The sequence below is a fragment of the Apteryx rowi genome, unplaced genomic scaffold (genome assembly GCF_003343035.1).
Source record: "Apteryx rowi isolate R43461 unplaced genomic scaffold, aptRow1 scaffold_3, whole genome shotgun sequence".
In the NCBI taxonomy this organism is placed as follows: domain Eukaryota; kingdom Metazoa; phylum Chordata; class Aves; order Apterygiformes; family Apterygidae; genus Apteryx; species Apteryx rowi.
The window spans coordinates 4,581,665-4,605,598 of NW_020449418.1; the positions used below are offsets into that span (position 1 = coordinate 4,581,665).

The following is a 23,934-nucleotide window of genomic DNA, read 5'->3' on the forward strand; positions in this document are numbered from 1 at the left end:
TGTTATTGTTAACGTTTTTATAATGGTTATTAGTTAGTGCGCATGATGATTAAGGACTAGAGCTGCCTCTGATTGCAGTCAGTGGGAACTGAATTAAGGTCTAAATCGCTGTTTGAACCTCACTTTTGATTTCCTGAAAAATAATGAGTCTTTGGACTGAACAGCATCTAATTTGTCTATCACTGGAAATAAATGTTTCTCTTTTYTCACGCATGTATTAACTTGGAGGTCAGGCAGCTGACAAACTGGTTGTTTAACCCTTAGCCTTAATCTGGAATTGTCACTTGGGTGGTAGGGCCAAGACCAGAAACAAGGCTGACCGTCAGAGATGATGCTGAGGTTACTGTAAAATGGGAGTGGTACATACCTGCAGTCAGCGCTGCTATAATTCAGACTGCACATCAAACTAGAGACCATTTGGACAGTTGCAGAGAGCTGTCGAGGCAGACGATGCCCGTCCAGTGGAACCTTCTGCAGAGGAAGCGAAGCTTTCATCCATAACCCCTTATGTGCAGTACTGTATGCTTTGATGTTGCTGCTTGTTAATTCAGAGTGAAAAAACAGTCATTTCCCAAGTCAATCTGACATTTCTTTTATTAAAGGAACATTGTTTTTATTAGATCAGAAGAAATAAAATGTCTCAGGATGATTTTTTTTTTTTAATGTCTTAATGACGGAATATTGATCAATAGGTATGTCAATTAAGCAAATGTGCCTAAAATGTCCAATATAAAGGAAAATCTAGAATTAGTATTCTGGAAAACACCAGTATCCTATCAATTAAAKTATGCTGTATCCCACCCTGAACTGAAATACATCCTACCAGCCAAACCAGGGAACACATCAGAATTTCAGGCATCAATCAAAAGACAAAAGAATATTCTCCAGATGGAGAGCAGAAGGGAAGTAAGGGGATCAGAAATGAAGAACTCATAAGTACAATGGCACTGATTCAATAAAAAGGTAAAATTTCATTGAAAATTTCAAGTTTATTTTAGGGATGACTCCAAAATGCTTTTGAAATGGTCAGCTCTTACTTGTGAGTATGGGTTTAGTTCCAGCTAAACCTTATCTGTGAAATGAATGTCTCTGACAATATCACCCATAATATCTTTTGTTTTAATGCACTTGCATCARTCTTTCTCTTACAGGTCTATGATGGGGTCCGGTAGAGAGCCTGACCTTGTGCACCTGGAGGCAAAGACAGTGGATGGTCGTAAGTACCTCACCTTCCAGATAGCGTGGTATTCTGGACTGCCCTTGTATTCTTGGAACCACACAACATCATGATGGAGATCTGACTTCTCTTTGCTGATTCACTCACATAATATGAGGGATTTGGACTGGTACAAGGCAGGTCAGTTAGAAGAGAAGTCCTTCCAGTAAAGCAAAAAGTTGAGATTAACAGGCTGTGGAAGGAGCTGAGAACACGCGAAGGAGGAGCAGGTGATAAACACTATTTAGATTCAGAATGTACAATACTATTCTTTCTTCCTACCTGATTTTTGATGATAGGAACATGACACTGGAGAGAAGTTCCTGGGTCACGGAGTCCAGCTGTTTGTTGTTTCACACAGTACATAATATCACCTTATATATAGCTTTACCAAACTTGTTTTAACAGGCTTGGGATGCTCTGCCTTAGGTTCTACCTTTGAAAGCACCTCATTTCTCTCACGTTAGAAACCTTCTTTTAATGACCAGCCTAAATGTATTCTTCACTGTAATTACTTGTCCTGTCATTGTCCTTCACTTTCATCAGCTCCTCTTCCTCCCTACTCTGCCTCTTGAGGTGCTTTTCTCCACTCCAGTGGCCTCTTTTACTTGAAACTCCAAAATATTCTCCTAATTGGCTGTAAATTCTCTCAGGCACCCTGAGCCACCTGTTGGCCTTTTTTCCTCCCACCTATGCTTCCTCAAGGTTTATCTTTGAGCTCTCCTGCCTTTGCAGATCTTCCTCCATGGATTTCTTTTCCACAGTACTAGATTGCCTCAGGCATGCATCACACCAAAGAAGCCTGGCTGCCATGGATCTTCTCATTGTAATTCCATATTGTTTCCTCTCTAAATAGTGACTTTACTGCAACATAACAAGCAGATTTTTGCTATTTGCAGTATGTATGTGTTAATGATGCAGTCAATTAACTTCTTTAAGAAACGGATAAAAATCTCCCCTGAATTATACCCCCAAATTCAGTGGTGTTACTTAAAGGGTATATTTTGTCACTGGAAACTCAAAAAAACTGTCTGAAAAGGTAACTTTAAGATAATCACATTTTTAACTCACTTAAATTTAGCATGAAAGAGAATTTTTTGGAAGATGAATTTTAAAAGGAAACTGTTGGGATAGAAATCATAAAGTTTTAAAGGTCTTTCCTTTTCAGGATATGCAAGATTAGTAAAAGTGAAAGAATTTATTGTCTCTATTTCTTATCATTTGTGTTCTCCTATTATTATTGCTCATCTCAATTTCACTTATTTGAATGTGGCAGCAAGGCTAGGGACATGAGGCTTTCTGTTACTGTGGACATGCTAAATGAGAATAAAATATTCTAATAGGACAGTGCCTARCTCGGCACAAAATGTTACTGTTTTAAGACACTGGGAGTTTGAGGTAACTGAGATGAAGCACTGCAATCGATGTGTAAGGAGCTATGTTCTGGGACTGTGTGCTGGGGATGGGGGCTTTTGAAGGATATTCAGTTCACGTTGGGCCAAGAAGGTGGGTGCCATGCTCCAAATGCCATGAATGGTCCTGTTGGAGTTCTCAGGCTACAATAAGAACATTTTGCACAGCTATTTCTGCAAAGGACCTCTTGAATGCTTAACAAATTAGTATGTTTTATTATAGCATTTAAGGTGGAAACCAAGRAACAGGTAGATGAAACTGGCCTCACTGAGGATTCAGGCATATAAGTGAAGGACTGTGGAATAACAAATTACTGTTTGCCAACTGAGCTCTAGTGAATCTAGCTCTGCTGTCCCAACCTTCAGCCAGTGGTGACCTCCCTTGAAGGACAGTCAYTGGGATGAAACTTCTACCCACAAATCAGGAGGTCCCCGGCTCATCAGCAGTGTAAGCTAGAATGCTGGACTTACATTAAGTGCATGCTCTGTTTTGCCAGTTCTTCTGGGGACCACTGGTCTCTGGCAGAGGACTAAGGCAGGCAGCTGGATGCAGAAAGCTTGGAACATATCACAGCATTTTTTGCCAAAAGACATTGGGAAGCACTGCAGGTCACAGGATTTTGTGACTGAGGAAGGCTAAGAGCGTGCACGTGGTCAGTTACTCTAGTTACCATGACTGACTTGGTGTATTCAGGTCACTTGGTTCCTAGAGTCATAAGTACTAAACCAGTCTCCTTTCCTGGATGAAGGGCCATAACCATGACCTTCCAGTTGATGAACAAACCTTACTCCCCTGGGGTGAAGCTGGTGTGTTGCTGCGGGTGAGGTGATGGAGTGAAGTGTTTTAAAGTGAGAGAGAGGCCTTTTTTTTAAGCTGAGGCTAATTTGCAAATAATTTTTCGTGTTGTTTTTTTTTGTTACTTATTTACATTCTTGCATTCACTTATTTATATTTTGGTTGGCAGATGTCTTTTGAGAGTTTACCAAATAAAAAAAAWWAAATAAAAGATCTTGGAGTGGAAACATAAGGACTAAGCAAAAACATGCTGAACTCAGTACAAGTAATAAGATAGCTCCATTCTTGTGCTGCTGTCTTTTCCAGCAGAAGTTGAGCAGTACGAGTGAAGCTTGGGTGAGGAAAAAAGTAGAAATGTCAGCAGAGTGTGGTGTTAGCCCATCTCCCTGGCAGGGTTGTCTGAAAATGTCTATCAGCAGCAACCTTAGTCTTGGACTTTCTCTCCTAGAATACCAATAAGTCTGTATCTCTGCTCCCTGATTATGGACTGTCTGTGCATTTTATTTATTGTATTTATATACATAATGTAAAAGGTTTACRAGGACTGAAATAGGAGTCTCTTAGTAGGCATAAATCAGTATAACTTCACTGGCAYGATGATTTACACCTGCTGAGGATTTGGCCAACAATTTTGTGCCTGAGCTCACATCTTCCCTTCTCTTTTTTTTTCTGGGATCCATAAAAACCTGGACTCCTTCTAAACACACTGAAAAGTTCACTGYGTCATATGGAACTAGGATACAGGTATCACTGGACAAACTGAGTACAGARTATGCAATTTAGTTGTATTGATGGAGACTGACAGAGTTGCAGGGGTAAACAGTGCCATTTGTGTTTTTAATCCCGCTGTGTAAATGTTGGAGACCACCAGACGAATTTTCATCTTGTCAGATATCCAAGTGGAGAAGTGATGTTTTCATTTAATTTTTAAAGGCTTCAAGCCCAATCTGAGTCAGGCTGGGGCTGAGAGCACAGTAGTAAAAACTGATTTTCTAGTTGGAAAAAGTTCACATGAACCTTATCTCACATTTTCATTTGTAAGACTGGGTGTCCCTGGTGTTGTGCTTTGATTTTGGAACAGGATCAAAAGCAGGCTGGCAAAGTCAGCAGGAATTATGGCATTTTTTGCCTAGTTTCAGGTCAACATCCCGCTAAGGCAATTAATCCCCTACAGTTCTTAACCATACCATAAGTCTGTCTTTGTTGTATTCTCCACCACAGTCAGCAGGCAAAGTGACTGGGGGAAGTTAAATCCAGGTTTGCTCATATGCAACTTTAAGTTGTTTTAGAAGGTGCATAAACTTAAGGCCCTGTTGGCTTTAGATTTGTRAAGAATTCATTAGCCCTGAAAGATCCTGAATAAATGGCTTTCTCTGATTTGAGCTGCGGAGGTTTATCCCRTTAAGGCCTGATTCATGCTAATTGACTTGGGACCATAATTTTTATTCAGATGATCCCTATTGAGGAATCCAGGCTGTTGAATAGAATTAGAAAAGCAGATTCCTCCAAGGCATTTGGAGATCAACTGGGTACCCACTGGCCCTCCAGAGAATAGCAAATCTGACTCAGAAGATGTCTAAGTGACAGTTTCTATAGATGCAGGTCAGGAAATCCAACTCTTAAATTTGAGACATGTATGTGCTTATGTAGATGGATGCCAATTGATTTTTGAATGAAGTTTTTAATGTCTTTTTTTTTTACTTTTTTTTTTTTTTTTTTTTTTTTTTTTTTTTTTTTTAATGAGTAGATGAAAAAAAGCTTAAGGGGTTGTCTGGACTGCTAGCAGAAGTGTAGAGTTCCTGGTATTTAAAAAGTATTGTTCTTTCCTTTGCTTTTCTTCTGCAATCCTGATTTACAAAACATTTTTTTAAAGAAAGGTAATTAGATGCTACCGTGATTGCAGATAGGATCAAAGCCTCACCTGGAGTCAACTGGTATGTTCTGCTGTTCAACAGGGACTGAGCATCTGGTCAGCGGTGTCCAAATCACAAAGTTGTGCTAAGACTTTAATTTCTGTTTTCACAGGATGTTGCTAGGAAGAACAAAATAATCACTTCTGTAGAAAAAGCAAGTGGTCAACCTAGCCTTACAGTCCTTTCCTAACATAGCTAGAGCTATGAATTAATTCCCATAGTGCCCTAAACCTGTGCAGTGTTTTTTTCCTGATTGCAGCTGATGATTAGTATTTGTCCTGGAGAATGAGGCTGGTTAGTTTTTCTAATTATATCCTTATGGTAGAAATAGCAGAGGATATACTCCCCCATTCAAAGAAAGACTCCTGACTCTGATGTGCAATGAAGAAAGAGGAGCAGCAGAATAAAARCAGATTTGTGAGTAGTTAGTAAATGGGCTGGCTTCATTTCACTGATCTTCATTGCTGGTTAATTACTTTGCAGTTGCTGGAGAGTTGTGAATATATTCCCATATCATAAACATTTCACAAATGAGCATTCAGACCAGATGGAAAAGGATAAAGAACAGTCATTCAATGTCTTTCTTAAAAAACGTAGTAGGAAGATTAAATTTAATTATCACAGAACATGCAATTAAATTGTGGAACTCATTGCCACAGGATATTATGGATACTAAAGGTTTACCAGGGTTGCGAAGGCACCTGGACAAATTCTTAAATCTTTTCTAGGCTTCTGTTAGTAGTCACTTTTGGAGATGGGTTACACACCTGGAACTTTCAGTGAGATATGTTGCCACCATGTTCTTATGGTTCATTAGTCAGTGAGTGCTAGTCATCCTTCAAAAGTAGAAACTGTCCCTCATGTCTAAGCTGCTCAGTTATGAATTAAGATACTCCATAGTAAATCTGCAAGGCAAAAAAGTTATAAATTGCCTGGATGCTGTTTGCCTGAACTCCTGATCTGTCCTGTAGTRAGTTTATTTGTAGAGAGCGGGATACTTCCTCAACGAATTGCAAACAAGAAAATAAAAAGGAAGAGGAGGAATGATACATCAATAATGATTAGTCCCTGCGGATGTTTTCTCTGAATCTCTTTATTATCAAACAACTTTTTCCAAAGGCATCCATGCAAGCTTAGACTGGAAAGCAGTGRATATTAGCATTTGAAGTGTTAGCCAAAATAACACTTCCCAACAAAGCATCCTGCAGGAAGTCTGACTCTGCTTTATGAMGGGTCTTGACACTCACCTGCGTACTTTTGCCTAGTCTCACCAACCTCTGGTAACCCCTGCCAACCCTCCATCTCCACCAGTTGAGCCATGAAYATGTCTCTAGGACAGGCTGGATGCATTTCCCTTGAAAACACATTAGCTAGACCTTGAGCTAAACAGAAAAGATTGGAGCATCTCATGTCATAGGGTCCCCCTGGCTCTCAGTTCCTGAGAGTGTTAGAATCCACAATTCTTTGTGACCACTGAAACAGATTAAYTTATCAGCGGTTTCCCTTGTAAGGCATCTCTTCCATCCTTCTGTTCTGTGACTTTTCTTCTGTCCTCTTTAGAAGTAACTGCCATTCYCAAAGAAGAATCCTAGTCTATATGTCTAAACCTGTCTAAATCTGAGTGTTTGGTGGGGATAAGAGCTGGGAATTGCTATATATTCTTCTCTCTAGGCACAGCATGACTTTGTTGTTGTATATTAAAAACAGCAGCTGTTGTCGGAGGTGAGGGTTCTGGAAATGAAAAGCATAATGTCCTAATTACCTATGGCGGGGAAGACATCTGTGTGGGAAAACTAATGAAATTAATTCCAGAGCTTAGCAACTGAATACATTAATTGACATTAATTAATGCTAAATTACAAAGCTCTGCCAATGGAATCACACAAAATGTCCATGAGAATCAAATGCCAAAACAAAATCACTGAGTTAATCTGAGCACAGCAAAACTTTCCTTAGGAAGAAGGAGGGATCCAGACACAGCAAGAAGCCTACTTTTCCTTCTTTCTGTCTCACGTAGCAAAGGGAGCTTTTCTTGGTGTGCACGTCAGGGGTTGGGAGATTAGCTTAACTGATTCCAGTGTTCTGCCCTTTGGTAGTTATTACTAGCATTTTAGAATTGAAGCTATGGAGAACTGCACTGTAAAAGTTCACAGGAATTGCTTTAGTAAATCTCCATCAATGGTGCAATCATTGCTATATAGACTCCTGYGATCATAGCAGGAATAGGCATATTCCATATCCTTCTGTTATTGTGGGACCAAACGGACTTCAGTCACCTCTAACAGGTTAATCCCAGGTTAGCTTGGTCTGGTCTTTAAAATTCCTTGTGGAAGAGATTCCTTAATCTTCCTTGCCAGCCTGTCCCAGCCCCTTCCTCTCCTGAATCCTACGTCTGATCCTACAAAACTCTGCCATGTGATTCAGTCTCGTGTGTGAAAAGTCACCCAGCTTTGCCAACAGGACAGCTCAGGAGGCGGCATGGTCAGCCATTTCAACCGATTGCCCAGCACGTCGCTTTGTTTAAGCTCAGGATGAGCCAGGCATTTCACTCGGGACTCTTCTTGAGACAGAATGAGAGAAGGTGAATGTGGAGGCAGGTGTGGGGATCTGTTATTCATGATACAGTTGACTGATTTTACATGATCAGTGGGAATTCGTTGTGTTGCAGACGGACAGATGCATGTCCATTCTTCATCTTATGGCTAGGAAGGGACATGCTGTACCACACAGTACTAGCGGCAGAAGAGGCTCTGACCCCCCAGCCCCTTTCTTTTCTGGGAGCAGGGGGACAGAGAGCTGAACTGCTTTGAAAAGGGAACTTTTCTGAGTTCATTGGGATGAGCAGACTGGGAGTTGTGTCTGTTCCTGCCCTCTCGTGGCTAATGTGGAAAAAATCATGTCCCTGTGAAGAAAAATGCTCTTTGATTATGCTGTCTGGGCTGTATTAATTAATGTTTTGCAGCGAGCTGTGAAAGCGTAAAACGTTATAAACTGCAGTGACTAATAGTACTTAGCACTTTATATATTCCAAGACCTCTGCAAATGCCAGAGTAAAATCACCCTCATCAGACTTTCCTGAAGGTTCGTTACCTTGCATGTCTGTTTCAAGCAGAAGTCAACAAACCTTAGAAACAAGGAGAGAAATGTCAAATGATAGATTTTAATTAAAACCAAGATTAAATATGAAATGGGAAAAATCCAGCCATTTCTATTTCAGTGGAAAATTCTATTTCTCTGATCAGAAGGTGGTAATTATATGAAACAAGGGGCTGTCTTCTCCAACAAGGAGGAAGATTAGAAGTAGCTCTAAGATTAAATGCCATGTAGTGTTTCTATCATATAAGTGCTAATACTAAAATGCCAAAATCCTTCTCCCTGCAAATGAGCTTTGTCCTTAAACAAAGTGCAACTTCATAATTGAGCTGAAAGAACCTAAATTGAATACTGAGAATTCTGTATTCTGGGATAAATTACCACCCGGAAGAAATTCAAATTGTTTTTATTCAGGTGATGGGTTAGAAGATGAGCATCCTCCAGTGCTTCAGAACAGGAGTTGAGGAAGCCTCATAGGGTGATGGTGGATGGGATGGCTTTAGGGCTGTATTTAGGCCATTTATTTTGAAGCATAAGACAGACTGAAGCTGCTAAGGCCTCTAGTTTCAAGTGAGGTTGTAATGATTGCCCAGGTCTGCCAGAGTCTGTTCACCTACACTGTCAAGAGAGAAGTAGGTAAGACTCCTGAACAGGAGGAGATCTGAAATACTCTCCAGAATTTAAGTGTAGTAGGAAGTGCAGAGGTGCTCCGTGGAAGGGATTTTCAGTAGCGACACMTTGGGGCAGGTGTTCTCTGAAAGTGTCCTTGCACTTGTGCGTGCTCTAGACCTTGACCATGTTCTGAAGTAAACTCGGGCCTGTGACCATGGAGAAGCTGTCTTGCCCTACAGTGAATCCCCACCATGGGGATGATAGAAGGGGATGAAAGAAGCTCACTGCGGAGAATATCTGTCCTGTAGAATAGACACAACTGTTCAGACCCACAGTCACTCTGGGAGTCACAGGATTCAGGCTGTTTGTTGCCTATGTAAAGGATCTTTCACAACTCTGTTGTTCCCTCACTCTGTTAGTCTTTTGGTTTAAGCTTAAGCCTGGATATCATCCAAGTAAACTCAAAAGGGCAGGTAAAGGCGCTGAAAGATACACCCTTGGCTAAATTTTTGTCAAACCTGAGCCCCAAGCATTATGTTGCATTTTCGAATGCTGCATGGAAGCACAGAGTGGCCTGGAGTGATCAGATCAGCAATGCYTGGCTTTCTCTTGATGCAAAGGAGCAACATGTAGCTCTGGTGTCTGATGTAGAATGGAATGAAAGAAATAATGGGAAGCTAAGCCAAGTGAATAAGGAAGGAATTTAAAGGAGGAGAGCAATGGAGGGCAGATCTACCAGGTACATAAGGGTAAGAATTGTGCTGGGTGGAAAGGATGGTGTCGCTTCATGTCATGTGAGGCTGGGAAGCAGAATTGCTGCCTCAGCAAATAGGTTTGTGACAACAGGAAGAATCTGTGCTCAGGATCTCAGAAGTATCTTGTTTTTGTCCTTTTCCTTTCAGATGCCCAGTACATCACCTGCAGGATGCAGAACTGCAGTGAAGCCACCCGCAGCAAACCCTTTCCGGGCTATATTGACCATAATTCCCTGATCGTCCAAGATGATTATGTCTTTGTTCAGGTGCAGAACACCCTCTTCTCTTATTTATTATTTTCTATTCTATTTTCTCTTCCCTTCCTTTGTTACGTGTGTGTGTGTGTGTGTGTGTGTGTGTGTGTAGGTGTATTAATTCCCAACTAATCAGCAACACTGAATCCATGATAAAGGCACTCAGTGGAGTGTAGCAGCTCATTTGAGTGCTAATAGGGTTCCTTCAACCTCTGCTTCAAGTATCTCATCACCACAGGGTCACAGAGTTCCTGGCTGGAGCATCCACCATTTTACTGGAGTAATCTGCAGTCTCATCTGCACTCTAGGACTAGTAGATCTCACCCCCCAGCTTACAGTGACACGTCAGTTTTCTGCTGTCACAAGGGCAGTAGACCACAGCTTTTACTGAGCATGAGAGAGAAATAGAGAAGGGAGGGAGGGAGGGAGTCAAGGGAAGAACTGAAGGAGGAGGAGTAATCAGGCTTTATTGTTATGCCTCACTTGTGATTACAGTGAAAAGGCTGGAGATAAGATGTATTCAGCCAAGCTGTGTTCCAGGTGAGAGCCGGAGAATAAATCCAAACTACTGTGGGTTTCATGAGCCTGCTGCCAGTGTCCATTTAACTAAGAGCTGAAACAGACAAAAAATAATAACAGAAGTGTAAGGAATATGGAGGTGAACTGGAAATCGTTAGGTTTCAACTGGTCTCCCAGACCATTCGTATTCTGCCATGCATAGGGGTGGAGGGAAGAGAGAGGTTCTTATTTTTACCTAATCTGGTATGAACTTGCATGATGCATCTTGCATTTTAAACTACTGCACTGCATTTTAAAACACTCACCGCTAAAAAGAAGTCTTGATAAGCCCATATACCAGGTAATTAAAGCAAAGTTCTGCGTGGAGGATCCCTTGGAATATTTGTTCTTCAGTATCTTTCATCCAAGGATTTCAAAGTACTTTGCAAACATTGATTATGCTTCAGCAGCACTGGGAGCCAGATAACATTATCAGCCTTCCCTTCTTCCTCCTCCCCCTCTCTTTAATAGGTGGTAGAAAATGAAACCACACATAGCTTTAAAATAGCATTTTCAAGGTATTGCCATTAATATTTAGACACTTAAATAAATAGCCTGATTCACAGAAACACCAAATCACCGCAGCGTCTCCTGTCTTCAGGAGCTGTGAATGTTAACTGATCTGGAAACACATGCAAATAGTGCCTTGTGCAAGGCCACACAGGATCCAGAGCCAGACAGAAAYAGAAATGAAGCGTCCTGTCTGCCAATCTGCTGATCTAACCAGTCACCTTCATGGCAGCTCTGCAAAGAGCAGACCGTTTTGTGGTAAGGCAGAGGGCACATAAATGGTCTAAATTAAGCCAGGACTTCACCTTCCTCAGGCTCTCACCAGAAATTCTGGCCTTTGTCTTTACAGAAAATGGGATTCCTCTTACTCTGTTTTTTTTAAACCATCCTTAGTTTGATCAATGGTTATTTATCACCTATCACAGTACTACAGTTTTAAGCCGCTGCCACCGTACCGTGGTATTTGCCTTGACAGTTTTTGCTTGATATTTTTCACGCTATTAAAAAAAGACTGTAAAAAATCCTGATGATAACTTGCCTGCTTCTCTCATAGTTGACATCAGGAGGAAGACCACATTATTACGTTTCTTATAGGAGGAATGCATTTGCACAGATGAAGCTGCCAAAGTATTCCTTGCCCAAGGTAGGCTGCTGTTGCTGGAATGCTTATGTGTACCTAGAGATATTTTAATTGTTCGGAAATCATTGAATCCTAGTAGTAATCACAGGGTGAGCTGCAATGAATGAAAATGTCATTATTCTTTAGGAGAACATTTGTAAGCAGAAAAGAACTCGGAACGAAGTCAGCACTTTGGCTAGTCAAGGGCATCAGCATGAAATGTAGACTGATGCCATGGTCCACGTCAATTCCCATTTCGTTATGATTAGCTAACAATGTTTTGAGGGGGTTCTCTTTGGTCTTAAAATTCCCTTCTCCTGCTCCTGTCCTGCGTGGGTCACTTTTTGTGCTTTGCCTCATTAGTAGATTTTAATGTGAACCAAGCAAAGAGATTCTTTGTGTGTCTGCTCCATATCTTCCCTAATTAAGAACAATGGTGAATTAGCATTGGAGCTTGAAAGGATATTGCTGCTTTCTGGGGCTGCATTTTTTTAAGAGACCTATCTAAAATATGTCAGTTAGGAGAGGAAAAAGTGCTCCATTTTGAAGAAATCACAGTTTTGCAGCTGGGCTTTTAATGGCTTCTTAGACAAAGACAGAGAATGTTTTTTGACGGTCTTTTATTTCTTGATAGCATGACTTTAATGAAACTTAAGTTCAAAGGTGGCGAATGATCCTGTGGTTTCTATGCGAGATCTAACATCTGAAGGCAAATGACAATCACCAGTTAACTTCTGGAAATGCTAAAGGAAAAGAAAACAAGTGCAAGGTCAGCCCGTACCTAGAAGTTGCAAGAATACCAGGTTTTGTAGGTGGAAGTATTCAAAGGGATAATTTGGCTGTTATCACAGCTGACTGTCTTTGACTCCTCACCCCAACCGATCTGTTTATAGTGGATTGACTGGAGGTGGTCTTCATGATATATCCAGACTGCAGCTCAAACCCATGCCTTCAGTGCCATGCCTAACCTGCTCTGCCATTGTACTCTTTGCTCCTTTTTACATCAACCAAAAACCCAAGCTTACAGAATTTTGTGGACCCTGCCAGAAGCCAGAAGACACAGAAGAGACCTATCCCATGTAAGATAACTTCAGTAAATTCTTTCCAGAAAAGATCAACACCCTTTTTTTCTAGAAGATTTACAGATTTGGGGAATGAATTCCCAATGTACCTGTTTCTACACTCCCAGGCAAACCCTGCACTTGTGTTAGACCCGAAACTCTGGCTGCCCCAAAATCTTCAGTCATGTTTAAAAGTATTACTCTAAAGCATAGTTTAAAACTTCCTGTGCAAGCAGGAAGGAATTGCTCTGTCAATACAGATCAAATTTAAATAGATGTTTATTTGAAATACCCCTTAGCAAAGGAACTGCGTTTTTAGGACAGTTGTTGCAATGCCCAACCAGAATTGTCATTTACAGCTGATTCAGACCATCTGTAAAGAGACCACTTGCTTCGAGATGGTTGCCTCCTTTACCCCCACACTTATTTCTTCAGCTATCCACCATCTCTGAGATCTCTGGAGAGAGAGAGGGAAAATGCACTACTATTAAATTTCAATTTGTTCTCCATGAGTGGGAAGCAGTATATTTGTGTTATTTGACCCAAAGCAAGAGGCAGATGTTTAAGGAGATAAAATGCTTTGTCACAATCTCAGAATATCTTCAAAGGCTGAAGAGCTACATTTGGCCTGGAAGGAGCTACAGTGGAACTGTGGCTGTCTGGGAGGCTGCTATCAAAGCAGGATAGCTGCTTTTATTAAAAATGCACAAAGCACTGTACTACTCAAAGGAATCGAAACAAACAGCTCCTTTTATGCCTAAATTCTCTTTTATCTCCTTCAGCTAAGAAAGTGGGACCAAATATGGCAAACAGTGCTAAGCGACTTCTGGAACTGAAGAGTGAAATGTCAAGCTCTTTACCTTGGCATGTCACTCCTGAACCAGAGGAGTGTGACAGTGGGCTGCTTTGGCAGGTGATACTGCTTCTCAGGCAGGAATGGCCTATAGCAAACCCAAAACCAAAATATTCTTGCTATGGGCACTAATTGTTAGCCTGACAGCCAGTTTGCGTAAAAAGCCTGAATGAACTTGGAACTATCTCCCATATAAGAGTTTGTCTGTACATTTGTGTACAGGTTGTGTTAAGCCTGTAAATGATCTTTATTGAAACCTGTTAATTCCTGCCATGGATTGCTACTGCTCATTCTGTACCACAGCACCACGATGGGGGCTCTGACATAGACTTTATAGTGTAGCTTATTATAATCAGTCGTGAGAATAACAATATGTACCTTAAGCTTACACACAGGATTCTCAAACTTGCTCCATTTTAGACCAATGCACAGGGCAGACATCTGTGAATACAGAGGCAAGGCAAGCAATGTCTCTTTAAAAGAAGATGTGTTCTTAAAACGGTACTGGTTTGACTGGGGTAGGTGTTTGTGGTACCTCCATTTTAAATCTATGACTTTAGAATGCACACTCTGATGGAAGAAGCAATAACAAAAAAAAAAAAAAAAAGCTGAAATACAGACCTTAAAAACATCTGACAGTCCCAGTAATGGACAGGATAAAACAGGCATTACACAACCCTGCAATTTTAACTTGCCAAGAGGAAAAGTTCTCTGACGAAGTGCAAAAAGGGCACCTGAAGCATATTTAGTGATTCAGAAAGCCTTGGCCTTTAGTTATTTGAGCAGACATTTGATCAAACCCATGCACACTGTTGTGGTCTTTTGTCTTTGGAAAGACAAGAAGGACAGATGGCAGAGCCGCATACTAATGTACTTCGACCATGTACTGGAGCAGAGGGAGGAACGCTCAGGCTCTCTGTAGAGAGCATGAGGAGCCCCTGAAGATGGCAATGGCTGTATGAGAAAGTTGCCTTGCTCTGCTTTCCTTCTCTCTTCCCTTTTGTAGGGTGGTAAAATGAATTTCTGTTGGAGCAGAGAAGAGTTTAGGGAAGCTTTTACTCTGTATCAGGATGAATGCCATTTTTTGGTACTATTTCTCCCTCAAAGCACTCTTCTCACATAAAAAAATAAAAAACAGGCAAATATTGTTCTGCTAGGATGACAGATTTGCATATTACTTGAAGGGGATTGATGTTCCTTGTGGCAAATCTGATGCTCTCAATATGTCAGCATGGTGTGATATGTTGGGGCCAATACAGAAAACCTCATAAAATGAGTGTAAACTATCTGCTTGTGGAGAAGAAGCCCACAGATAGTTGTTTGCTGGAAAAACAATGAGCTTTTACCAGAAATCAACAACAGATGATGCCTTCTACCAGAAAAGACCTTTTGCCAATGTAATTTTTCATGTAGTTGGCAAGAAGGTTTGAAACTTCAGTCTTTTCTCCTTCCCACTGGACTGTAGAATCAATTTATTCCAACTTCACCTTTGGTAGAGCAAGGCAAGAAAGTGGACACTGGAAAAGGAGAGAAGGCCTTTGTCAGTGCTCCAGAGCTTGTTTGGAAGAAAAGAGCAGTGGTCTGGAGCTACACACCTGTCTCAGCCTTGGCAGCACACTTTGGAGACCTGGATGTTAAATTGAATGACTTTCTCCAAAAACAGCCTTTGACAGTGGCCCTGTATGCACTTAACTTGGCTATATTGTGTTAGATTTTCACTACCATAGGGAAACAAATCTCACTCATCCTGTACCAGTTGCCTCTCTCCTGTGACCTCAACTCTAGTCTGAAGAAGAATTCAGCCATTCTCCATGTTTGAGCTTCAGCTCTTCTTTAAGGTTCACGCTTTACTGTGATGTAGAAACCTTGGCACTTGCATCAGGACTGAGAAATGACAAAGGTTTTCCAGTAGATGATTCTGCAGAACTACAGGCTCAGGTCTAGATGAGAAATGAGAGCTTAACTTAACTTAAAGGTTTCTGTCTCCTGACCATTCTTCTCTCCTAGCACATGAGCTAGAAAGTCCAGTGCATTAGTTTTCAAAACATGACACTCCCACGATAGGGATTTGTCCTGGTACATATACCTGGCTCAGATATTAGGAGTGAATGTGATATGCAAGTTAATACTGATTTTCGCAACATGGAAACTAAAAATTTCTGATGTTGTTCAAAGACGTATTTGACACTCGTATAATGGTCCCCTTCTATCAGACTGTTGCATTGTACCTGCATCTGTTGGGCAAGGCCATATTCAGAGGAAAAGTTAACTGATCCACAAAGGTAAGCAGTTGGAACATTATTTTTGACTTTCTGCACTACATGTATTATGCCAGTTCTGTCTCAGTCTGTGCTTCTCCAGGGTTAAATTCCTTCAGTCTTACTGGGATCTTCTTAGACTTGCATCCTACAGCATTACCTGATCAAAACTCCGGAAGTGTCTAGTGAATAAATTATTTTATTTGCCTGTTCAGCATTTATGAAACTGCCTTCGCTTTTCCCTGGTGTTGATCAAAATATCTTCTTACCTCTCTCCCCCAGTTATTACAAAACTATTGATTAAAATGATAAGTTAATGAACTTGTATATTGCAATTTTGCTTATAATCTCTGTCTGTGTTTCAGCAGAGAGGTCTGTCCATGTTTATGTGCACACATCTAAAAGCTTAAGCTGGAGATTGGAGCTGTGCTACCTGAAGCTGCCTGAAGCACATTAGGAACACATACTCATAAAACTCTACCAGCACATTGACTGGGGTGACAGTCTGAAACAAAGAGCCTCTGACAAGCAGCTGCAGCAGTAACTTCTACTAGCACAGCTGCAGAGAGAGTAGAGCTGTACAGCTGTACAACTGCAGAGCTGTACTGGAGAGAGGATATCTGTTCACAACCACAATTAGTAAAAGCCAATGGGACTTATATTACCGTTCCTATCACCTTAGGAATTGACCCAATTCGTTCCTCCACAAAATCAGGCCATTTTATGGGATGCTTTTTACTGCAGCATAAAGAAGCAAGTAAATCAAGGGAATATCCGTCCGCTCTGATATGCAGATCTGGATCTGGATGAACAGACAACTGTTCTGAATCTTAACTTGATGGTGGATCCACTTAAAATTTATAAATCAGATTTCTTCCCCATATTATTTTTCATCTTTACATTACAGGTCTCCATCTGGAGGAGTAAACTCCCCTACATATCTGCAAGAAAGCTAATTGTCAAAGATTATTATTACCAGAAAGAAGAAGTAGCATCAGTTTCCAAAGAATGTCTTTTCTGATTAAATTCCCAGTTTTGCATACAGAAAGCTCTGTCTGATTCAAGGAAGCAAAACAACCTTGGGATATCTGCCCAATGCAGATAGAACAGCTGAATCTTTTGGGAATCACCTGGTGCTAAGAAATCTGCATTTCTTTTCTTAACTCCACAGATTTTTAAGGCACCAAAGAACCTGGGGCTCCTGTACTGGGCAGATAGAACCTGGGAATTTCATTATAACTATCTCCTCACTAGTAGCTTTTTGGGTGATGGTTTCTCCTGGCAATAGAAGAGGGAATCAGGTTTAATAGAATTTGTTTTCAATTACACTCTTTTTCATTGCTTTCTGCCTGCTGTAGCACACAGAACAAACACAGAAAAGGAAAGCAAAACCTCATTSTTAAAGCTAGTGGCCTAACTACCATTCTGCCCTTTGAATCTAGTGAGACTTAGGGTTGTCTTTCTGTTATATTGTTGGGAYGTGTTTAGCACAGTGGCCCACTCTCAGTGACAGTCATTAAAAATAATAAATAACAGCAGCACTGGCTGCAGATCACCCCAGTAGATCCTTCATGTATCGGTTCCCATGCACACTTGGTGTCTAGGAACTATGCAAGAAGCAGACGTTTCAGATGCTGCTTTCTTCTTTTTTTTTTTTTAAGCATTTTTAATATCTCTGACTTCACAATCGCAAGTAAAATCATTCAATTGCCAGACAACACCCCCCACCCACGATACTCATTAAAATGAAAATTTTGGTAGGGAAAAATGTGCTGCTGTATAATGCTACATTGCCAATATAAATGTTCAAATAACACCTCATCAGTTAATTACCACTTTGAAAATTGGCAGAAGAGAGCACATGTGGATGGAATTCTCTGCTTTTCAGAGTGTGTGTACAGTTTCTGATTAAACTTCAGCCTAAATATATCTCTTGCTCCTCCACAATTATCATGGTGCCCTTCAAAATGACAGGGTAGAACTCCCTCTGGTAACATTCCTGTTTTCTTTCCTCAGGACATGCATGTTATCAGCACGGATGAGAATCAGGTGTTTGCAGCTGTTCAAGAGTGGAACCAGAATGATACGTACAACCTGTATATCTCCGACACCCGGGGAGTGTACTTCACCCTGGCCTTGGAAAATGTCAAGAGTAGTCAAGGGCTGGAGGGGAATGTGATGATTGACCTCTATGAGGTATGTCGTAACTCCAAATGTCTCATTCCTAACTCAAGAGTTCATGTGACACGAATACCATTGCCGCCTTGCACGTCACTCTCATAGTATGCATGTGATCCTTACGGCTCTAGTGGCTAAACACAGTTTTACCCTCCTTTTATTGAAGGATCTCAATGCAATCAGCTGAATTCCAAGGTCAGGTTTTGCATAGATGTATAAGTTAGGACTAGCCTGGTAGTACAAACATTCACTGGTGTACTCTCACGTAGGTCTCAGGTAAAGAAGAGCTCATGTCTGTGTAGGAATGTGTGTAGTAGAAGATGTAGTGGAACAGTTCATTCAGTCCCTGAGAGGAACTCTGAGTTTCTCAGCCAGAATCCTGCTGCCCTGAGTGCATTGGGCCCCTGAGCCCCCATCAGTCCAGCCCATGGCTCTGAAGACTCCTAACACTCTGCCATTTTTATTGCATTTCTGAGAGCCTGAGCTCTTGTTTTAGAAGGAAGAAGAGACAGCAGTTTTCAGCCACCTTTGTCACCCTGCCCATCTTGGGCTATTCTGGGAATTGAAGTAATTTTAGGTAGGCCGTCTTGGGCGATCACATAAGCAGGGAAACTCAGAACCCTCCTACTTCACCTTGATGTTCCCTTTACCCTGAGCCTTTTCCTGACAAGTGCAGTCTGCCAAAACTTACCTGTAAGAAGGCCAACTTAAATTGCCTTCTGTGATTACTGAACCTGAGAACAGGACTTTTACTATGCCCTTATACTTCTCTTGCTCTGCTGCCTGTTTTGTTTCTGGAGACAGTGCTTTAGCTAGTAGAAATTTGATTCTCAGTTGCTGTTAGGAGGGTCAACTTTTTTCAGATAATTTCCAGGTGTTTTTCTGACCATTTAGAACAAAAGCCATGAACCAGCTCTGAGTTCCTTTCAAAAAGAAGATGCTTCCTTTATTTCCCCTTCACCACCTGGATATTAGCTCTGCTACCCAGGTTGCCTCTAGCTGCCGTTTTCTTAGAAACCACCTTGAAATATCCTTACAGAAAGCCGAAGTGGTGTGCGTAATTGCAGATGAATTGCAAGAGGATGGGCACTGGTATTTCCCAGTCATTCAGAGGTTTTTACTGTTAATCTCTGCAATGCTGGCAGCCCATGGAAAGGCTGTTGCCTCTTATTACTGTCAGCTTGAGAAGCAGTTTCACTGTATTATGTAAAGGTGCCCTACATCCCAGGGGGAAAGGAAAGTCTTTGTTTTATTAGACTGACAGTACACAGTAACCTAGGTTGAATTTGATGGGATCAGACTTGTAGCGTCATATCTGCTGATTACCTAGATAGAAAGAATATTGGCTGGCACTGAACCTGGCACAAACCTCCTTTTAAATTTGATGTTCTAGCTGGAAGGGAACAGAAAGCCATCCAGTGTGATTGTCCCAATAGGGTTGCTGCAAATGATGAGTGCTTAGGGGTAAATGGARATGAAGAGAGAAGAAGAAAATCCATAGATGAATTAAAAAAGTGGAGAGATTGCAAAATCAGTCCTTGTATGGTGACAGCAGTATATTTAGAAAAGAAAGATTATTTGAGAAGATGACGCCAGAAAAAGGCATGTACGTGCGTCTGTATGTATGTGCTTCTTGGGTAGAATAGGTAGGTTCATCTGTTTGCATTGTAGTGAATGTGTTTTTGTGTCTAGACTCCTGAACCAGTTCTACATCAAAGATAAATCTGCTTAATGCTGCTCAAGAGGAAATTGCATTGGGTATGAAGAGAARATAGAAGTTCTGCCCTCATGCCTCGTCATGTTCTCCATTCTCTCCCATTGTAAGTCAACAGGACCCTTTCACTGGGAGATTGTTATTCCAGACTGTGGGCTATTCTGCTGCTGGACCTTGCAGAGGATGAGGAGACCCACTCTCTGTGGGGCTCCTTCCTGCCTCTTGGACAGGGTAGGGCATGAGAATAGCTCTTCTTCCTACTTCCTGCTAATGCCAATGCATCAGTAACACACTGGAACCAGTATTCAGAGGGTCTGCAGTAGCGATGGGGCTGTCCTAGAGACCGTTCCCTARAGCAAGGGAAGAGCAGCAGTCACTGGCCAGTGGTTCTGAGTCCCCTCTCTTATTCCTGCACCTCTCCAGTAATATAGCTCTGCATTTGGACTGGTCTGCAGCAAGACAGTCCTGCCTGTGGGAAGTCATTTCCAAAATGATAATAGTTGGCCTCTTTGGTATTGGGAAAAACTAGAATAAATTGTTTGTTTTTTAATTTGACCAGTGGTTGAAGAGGGAATGGAAACCTTTAGAGGAGGTGTGTTTGTAGCTATGAAGTGTATCTGTCATGTCTGGGACTTGCTTGTTTTTACCAGTATGTATTTCTGATGGAAAGTGTATTCTTGAAGCATGAAGCTGGTGATGGGAAGTGAAGAAAGTATTTCAAGCTGTGTGTTTCAGTGTCTTGTATGAATCTTTCACCACATCTGCGGACAGTGCGTCTGTACACAATGCATATCTGTTTGGATTGCCCACAAAGCCTCTGTGGGGACCGCTGTAGTGCTTGTCACTCTGACCGCTTGTGGATGCAGTGCTTTCTCTGTCATGGTTGTGTGAACAGCTGGGATTGTGTGTCATGGATGTGAATATGCAATAGGTGTATCTCTTCCTGCTGAGAGTACACGACAGGTGTATCTCTTCCTGCTGAGAGTACACGACCATGTATACTGTGTGCAGTCTTTTTTAAGATAAAGCTGTCCCAGACTGACAGCATAACTTACACTTTGCTTACTCTGGAAAGGACTCTGAGTTCCCAGCCCATGACTAGAATCATAAAAAGAAAAATTCACGGGATTTTAGAGCACATTTGTCACCTGGTATATAAAATGTTCTTTAATCATTTATGGCCAGCATTTCACAGGGACTATAATACAACTATTTCAGCACAACAACAAAGAAAGGTACAAATGGAGCTATTGGCTCTGGCCTCTGGTAGCAAAAGCAGAACAATGTTATTTTTCCAGCCCTGGCTATTTATACAATACCATTGGGAGACAGAGTACTCCTTTCTTATCAGAGTGCCTTTCTATCACATGAAAGAAACTCTGTAAACTTAGTTGCATGGGAAAAACAATACTGTTAGAACATTTAAAATACTATCTTTTTATGCTTATATCAACTATAGATCAGCTAACTCCTTTTTTTAAAGACTGTTGCCCCTTATAGCAAATCATGTCTTAGCCTTTAAGTGGCTTCAAAATGCCTCAGTGCAATCACACAAGGAAGAAAGTGCTATTCAGAATTAATACAGTGTACTATACCAATATACTGTACACTAATAGTCCCATGGCATGGCAGTAAGGTCCTTGCTGGCACTGATAGCATCCAAACTGAACCCCATAACTGGGGATGTCAACTGAGGCAGGCCCAGTTGTCTGAGGCTAGAACAAACTCTGAATCTGCTGTGACCGTTTGCCACATGGTGCCGTTCAAGTAATAACCTCTATGAATAAAAAGTCTTGATGAGTGATTCTGTGTACCAGTTCTGCAGCACAAGAAGAAATGGGGTGGACGACTTAGTGGACTTGATGGAAGACAAAGTTTCTCCCTTCCTCCCCTGCTCCTGATTTCTTTTCCCTTTTTATTGTAGCACTCAGATTGCAGAATGACAGCCTAACAAATTCATTAGCAAGCTGCAGCAGCTATTGGGCTATTGATTTTCAGCGTGCTGAGAAGATGAGGAACATTCTGCAATGTGAGTTGTGGGTTTTGGTTGACTTTTTTTCTCCCCACCGAGGCACTTTTGGGCTTGATTCCAGTGTGAGTCTGTTAGCATCACATCTTTCCAAAATAATCCTTCAGGTCTCCTCTGGTAAAGCTGCCAGATAAAACACTGGGAATAATAAAAGGACCAGGATCTCATTGCTGGTTCTACATTCTGGGTGGCCTAGGGTGAATCATCGATGCTTCGGTTTCCTCAAAATATAAAACTGGCATAAAAATACCTATATGCCCAAAGTTATCATGTTGAAATACTGATCATTATGAAGCTGAATTACTGATCATTGAGATCCTTAGATAAAAGGTCCTAAACAGGCTGTATGAGAATAGAAGCACTAAAGGCATGTGTATGTGTGTGTTGCTGTTTTCTTTGCAAGGCCAAAACTGCTGCTGTTTTCTCCTACTGGAGGCGAATAACTGCCCTATAAGTATTTCATCTTTCAGGGGAAAGGATGCCTATGCAGCTTAAAGATTGTCACTTTACAGGTAGCATTACTGACATCTTACCATGTTCCCATGCTGCTTCTGAAATACAAGCTTTCTCTTCCATCTGTCACCTTTCCACCTGTGACGGTTAATCTTGTCTTCGGCCCCTCAGTTTGCCTTCCTCTGATGCTCGCTGGCAATTCTTGCCCTGACATCTATCACACTGACACAGCCACAAGATCACTGTTGGATTTGACAGGGCAAGAGAGACACACGTGTACCCAGAACCTGCATCGGCTTAATCTATTTTTCAGCCATGTCAATTTTTCCTAGGTAGCAGGGATAAAGGGAATGTTCTTGGCTAACAAGAAGATTGACAACCAAGTGAAAACTTTCATCACCTACAATAAAGGAAGAGATTGGAGCTTGCTGCAGGCTCCGGACACTGATCTGAGAGGAAACCCTGTTCACTGTCTCCTGGTAAGTACATGGTGGGACTTGGGGCAGCAGTAACACGCCAGAGCAATCTTTTTTTTTTGGAGGTAACACCGGGAGGGCAGCTCATGCGGTGTGATTCATGGAGAGAATGCTGCATTTTAAAAGTGCAGTACATTAGGTTAGGGCCGCCAGATGGTATTGCAAGAGCTGGCATTGTAATTTAATTTAATTTCTGGAACAAAAGAAAGCATTGCAGATCAGCTTCCCTCTGCACAACTGATGGTCTGCTCTGAAAACAGCAGGTGAAGCTGGACTCTGTTTCTGCGCAGTTGATTCTCTGGACACTAGATGGGAGGAGTGAGCTACTGTAGGCTCGGGAGCTTTCAGGAACCCTAATAATTCGCTGTAGGCTCAAATGAAGAGGGCTCTCTTCTTTCGGGCCAGTCTGTTGGCAATGTTAATGTTTATGATTTTCTCTTTGAGCTCAAAAATGAAAAGCGACACATTCATGCAAATGTATGGGTGGGTAAATGTTGGGTGTGTATGTTGTATCTGTGTTTGTATTTATCACTATAGATCAACATACAGATAAACCTTTAAACATTTATCATTATAGGTAAAAGGTTTCCAAGAGTGAAAGGAAAATCTAAGCAACATGAATAGAATTGGAAAATGCTGCTAAATTAGATAGGTTAGACTTTTCTGTGTGTATTTTTCGGCTTTTATAATCTATATACAGTACTGGGATAATGCTCTGAGAACTCTAGCCATTACAATTTTCAATAACTTTTATACTGCAAAAATGGTAACATGTTTCAGACAGAACACTACTTATACTACTCTTCCTGCGTGTTGCCTCCCATCACGCAAAAAAATGTTGTTTCTCATTGCTGAGGCTGTAAGTTTGTTAGAATATGAATCAGCTTTACATTATGTGCACGATGTTACGTAACTGAATGCTACACTAATCTTTTAACTGAACCCCACACATTATTTGTAAGAGCAAAGAATAAATAACTTTGTATTTGAAGCTGTTCAAGTAATTGATTTTTTGATAGAGCCGGAATGAAAGTCATTTCATTTTCTCTCTGGAAAATAAAAAATAAATAGGGAGGATTGGGAGTCAAACAGAAGACTTATTTCAGAGAAGGACCAAATTCCCTTGGGTTTGTTTTCTTTTTCTGTCTTTTTAAAAATTATATCTAAGGGCAGT

The 23,934-nt window shown here is 41.2% G+C and overlaps 1 protein-coding gene across 1 annotated transcript in view; it reads left to right on the plus strand.

The window, feature by feature from the left end:
* SORCS1 (sortilin related VPS10 domain containing receptor 1) overlaps positions 1-23,934 on the plus strand; it is a 315,565-nt gene that overhangs the window by 226,893 nt on the left and 64,738 nt on the right. Inside the window, exons 10-14 of the mRNA XM_026069669.1 lie at positions 1,152-1,216; positions 9,945-10,063; positions 11,673-11,762; positions 17,927-18,106; positions 22,617-22,763. Of these exons, the coding sequence (XP_025925454.1) occupies positions 1,152-1,216; positions 9,945-10,063; positions 11,673-11,762; positions 17,927-18,106; positions 22,617-22,763 (601 nt within the window). The remainder of the gene's footprint in view (positions 1-1,151; positions 1,217-9,944; positions 10,064-11,672; positions 11,763-17,926; positions 18,107-22,616; positions 22,764-23,934) is intronic.